The sequence below is a fragment of the Terrapene carolina genome, unplaced genomic scaffold, assembly GCF_002925995.2.
Source record: "Terrapene carolina triunguis isolate 2854851 unplaced genomic scaffold, T_m_triunguis-2.0 Scaffold34751, whole genome shotgun sequence".
Lineage (NCBI taxonomy): Eukaryota > Metazoa > Chordata > Testudines > Emydidae > Terrapene > Terrapene triunguis.
This window is the reverse complement of record NW_020699102.1, coordinates 456-4,975: the sequence shown is the minus strand read 5'-3', so window position 1 is coordinate 4,975 and position 4,520 is coordinate 456. Positions and strand designations below refer to the sequence as shown.

General features: G+C 44.2%; 1 protein-coding gene across 1 annotated transcript; it reads right to left on the bottom strand.

Moving 5' to 3' along the window:
• Nucleotides 1-644: 644 nt before the first annotated feature.
• Nucleotides 645-1,601, bottom strand: LOC112120841 (olfactory receptor 14I1-like). The gene has a single exon (XM_024220003.2). It carries the CDS (start codon nucleotides 1,599-1,601, stop codon nucleotides 645-647), a length of 957 nt encoding a protein of 318 aa, XP_024075771.2.
• Nucleotides 1,602-4,520: the final 2,919 nt, after the last annotated feature.

Sequence of the window (4,520 nt, the reverse complement as noted above, 5' to 3'; positions counted from 1 at the left end):
CAACAGTATATACATATTCATTTCAGGAGGAACTTAGCCATGCAGAAACTTCTTTTGCACCCTTTTATCATTGTGGGGAGCAAACCTTCATTTCACTCAGAAAACCCCATCAAAGATACGACATATGAGCACTCTCAAGAGAAGGCAAACATTGAAAATCCTGTCTTACCAAACACTCACCAACTCTCCAGGCCTTCCCACCTGCAAACCCACCTGGAACAAAGAAACAAATAAAAACAACAAACAACTAAACTAAATAAACTAAAAATCTGACAAAAAAACCTAAAGAACAAATGCATTGATACCTCAGGCAGAGTTGTTATCCTGAAAAATAAGAAGAGCCAGAGAACGCAGTAGGGACTTAGCTATGGTTACTGATTTTATGTGCAAGATTATCACAAAGAATGGTGATGGCTAGCAGTAGATAGATAGATAGATAGATAGATAGATAGATAGATAGATTCCAATCTTAATTATATTGATGTAAATCTTTAGTATCTACTTTTTTTCTTGAATTGTTTGTCTGGATTTTTGTGTGTGAAAATACCCAATTCTGCATTAACAGATTGCACAGTATGTTCTCATGAAGATAATAATGTCATCAGATTATTATATTTATAGAGAAATACAGAATAAAATCGTGATCAGTGGAGAAATATAGACATTTTATTCTTCCTGAATAACCTCCAACCTATCAGTTTACTCAGTGCAGCTTTCATTTCTTTGTTTCTCATGCTGTAGATTATCGGATTCATCATTGGGGGCATTATGGAATAGAGAACAGCCACCAAGAGATTCAGATCTGAGGTTGAGTTGGAGGTGGGTTTCAGGAAGGCAAAGGTGCCAGTGAATAGGAATAAGGAGACCACAATGAGGTGAGGGAGGCAGGTGGAGAAGGCTTTATGCCGGCCCTGCTCAGAAGGGATTCTCAGCACTGTTTTGAAGATCTGATAATATGACACAGTTATAAAAGCAAAGCAGATTAAACATAAAAGCACACTAAGAGAAATAACAACAACTTCACCGAGGTATGAGTCAGAGCAGGCAAGGTGGAGGAGCTGGGGGATTTCACAGAAGAACTGATCCACCATGTTGCCTCCACAGAACGATATTGCAAACGTGTTCCCGGTGTGCAATGCAGAGTAGAGAAAACCACTGATCCAGGCACTGGATGCCATTTGGACGAAAGCTCTCCTTGTCATCACCATCTCATAGTGCAGTGGTTGGCAGATGGCGACGTATCGGTCGTACGCCATGATGGTCAGTAAGGCAAAATTTGCTGAAGCAAAGAATAAGAAAAAAAAGACTTGGGCAACACATCCAGAATAAGAAATTGATCTGGTGTTCATGAGGGAATTGGCCATGGATTTGGGGATGGTGACAGAGATGTAGCCGAAGTCTAGGATGGACAGATTCATCAGGAAGAAGTACATGGGGGAGTGAAGGTGGTGGTCGAGGGCTATGGCTGTGATGATGAGAAGGTTCCCCAGCAGGGATATCAAGTAAAGCACTAGAAACACCACAAAATGTAAAATCTGCAGTTCCCAAATGTCAGAAAATCCCAGGAGAAGAAATTCGGTCATAGTGGTTTGGTTGGACATTTTCTTCCTCAGTACGCTGTGTGATGGCTGTGGAGGGAATGAGAAGTACAATGGTCAGGATTAGAGTGACAGAGAGAATGTTCCTGTTTCTCCTTTCCCTAATATCTCATTATATGAATGTCAAAGGTGCACAGAACTCATCACTTACAATGAGTAGGTGTTGTTAATGCTCCTCGCCTCTGACAATCAATCAGTCATGTTATCACTCTAGTGTAACCTCCTTTAAACTCAACACAGCTTCATCACTTTATCCCATCTGAGGATTTTGCCCATGGTGTGGCTTGATAAAATGCAGTATGAAGGATGGAACAAAGCACACTCCAAATTGCGACCATCAACAAGCTCACAACTTGGGCATGAAACTAATAGACTAAAATGCTAACACAGCCTGATTCCCACTTTGTAGGGCAATATGACATAGACTCCTCCAGCATCGTAAGTATTTCTACCCCAGGCTCTGTGCCTAGATGGCCAGCTGCCTGCTTCCAAATTGATTTATGGTAACAACTCCCAGCTGCACTTCAGCCTGCATGTAACAAAGGACTGGTAGCATCCCTCCATCACCACTATGTTGTATCGTTTACTCTGCCCTGTGCGGTGCAGGGGTTGTCAGGACACTTGGGTTCTACTCTTGTCTCTGCCAGTGACCTGCTGTGTGACCTTAGGCCAGTCATTTCCCCTGTTTCTGCCTCTGTTTCCTCCTCCCCCTTTCTCTGCTGTTTCACCTTAGGCCAGTCATTATTAATGTTCTCCAATTTATTTAAAATTTACGGCTGGTTGGAAATTTTCAGCTGTGTTATTTTAATGGAGATTGGATTTTCATCTAAACAACACCACCACCAACAAAATCGTTGAATCTGTCTGCTTCCCTCAAACATTTTAGGATTCTTTTGTAAAGAAACTGAAAACTCAAAAACCAAACTTTTTTGGTTTTGTGATTAAAAAAAATCCAGTTTTCAGCAGAAAGTTTTCATTTGCCAAAAACTGGAAAAAAAAATGATTTGGGGTTTTCAGTGAAAAGTCAAAATTTTCCCAAAGGGTGGAAAATTTCCAATTAGCAGCAGGTATTTGATTAAACTGAAAGTAAAAGTCATAATGAGTTCATAATGTAAGTCTTATTCAGCATCTTAAGTTTCCCCTGTATTTTGATCACCCAACATATTTAATTGAAATAGCAAACTTACTGTGCTGATCTTTGTGGATTTTTTGCCAACATATGACACATTTAGTCATCCAGCACCAGGATTCTTTGGTTAATATCTATCTATAGACCAGAATCTAGAAGCTAAAGGCACAGGTATCCGAGAATCCTTTCCCCACCTCCTCATTCTGAGACTGAACTGACAGAACTAGAGTGATACCTATTGCTCTCTGCAGATGAGATGTGTGTAGATGGTGTTGAGCATCACTGGCATTAAAGGATTGATGTTGTGGGAAGGTGATTTATTCATGTCTATTTCCTAAGGGCTTTCAGGAGTCACTCCCTGGAGCCCTGCACAGCTCAGCAGCAGAGGCCCAGAGGCAAGTGCATAGATGCCTAGATGATAAAGCCAAAAGAGCCATTCTGTCCCTCAAGTCTGACCCCCACATAGCACAGGCCTATGATCTCCCCCAGCATTCCCTCATTCTTTCCCTTCTTCTGTGTTATCTGTGGGCCAGGATTACAAAGATGGAGACAGGCACCTACGGGGATTGATCAATGCTCCTAAATGAGCTAGGTGGCGAAGTCCCATGGTCATTCAGTGGAATTTAGGAGCTTAACCTGCTTAGATGCTATTGTCAATTCCAATAGGCACCTGTCTCCTTCTTTAGGTGCCTTTGTAATCCTGGTTCTGTGTCTATCTTGTTCACTTCCAAGGCCTGGGCTTCTCCTGAATTTCAGATAAAGTAGGCTGGGATTCGCAGAAGAGCCTATGGGAGTAAGGACATGTATATCCTGGGCTCCTAACTCCCTTAGACTCCCTTGAGAATCCCAGCCTGAAATGATAACTAGTACAGACAGGCATCTAGAAAGAGGAGGTCACAAGTTGCCAAGAACTCCTGTAATCTAAGCCCAGCTATGCAGCTATGTTACTTCAACTCTCTGTGGCTCACTTTACCAAAATATGGGGCATAATATTTGAGACAGGATGAAAAATTGATAACAAAACTTTTAGTTAGAGATGATCCATGATTCAGTTTTGTTTGAGCTCTTAATGAATGATCTGGGTGCAATATTTGTCTTTTTTTCCGAAACAGAATTTGCCTGTGTACCACAGGAATATAGGAATCACCAGAGTCCAGTACCCCGGCTCTGACGGGCCAGCAACAGATACTGCATCACCCACAGCCTGGAACAACAGGGATGGGATGGGGAGATCTGCCCCCACTGCAGCATCTGCAGCATCATCTGCCTGAGTCTGAAGAGGGCCTGAGACAATGGCTCTGGGAGAAGGGAACTGCCCCAGGCATCTCCATGGGGTTTGAACTCCCAGCCCCACTGCTCTGGAGGACTCCACCAACCCCACCCCAGCAGGGGGCTCAGTGTGCAGGGGGAGGGGAAGAGCACAGCAATCCTGACCCCCTCACCCAAGCAGATACACCCTGGCTGGGGAGGTAAGGACTCGGAGTACCATGACTGCCCCCTGCCTGTCTGTGGGCACCATGCTGATCCCAAGGGGTTCAGGGACAGTCACCTGCTCCTCTTCTGGGACAGAGCAGTGGTCCTATGCCACTGTCCCAGCCTCTCTTTGAGAGCCCCCTGCCACTGACACTCCACGTGGGACACCAGATCAAGGGGGCCGAGTCCCTTGCATGGCCCTGGAGTGTCTGAATCCAACCCTGAGAATCAGCAGAGCTTTATGGGACTAAATGTGCCTCTTTCCCCAGGCTCCTGGGAACAGCCCTGCTCAGAGCAGTGACTCCTGGAGGGACCAGAGC

Excerpts from the sequence above, each read along its gene's own strand:
- LOC112120841 (XM_024220003.2), bottom strand. The coding sequence starts at position 1,601 with ATGTCCAACCAAACCACTATGACCGAATTTCTTCTCCTGGGATTTTCT.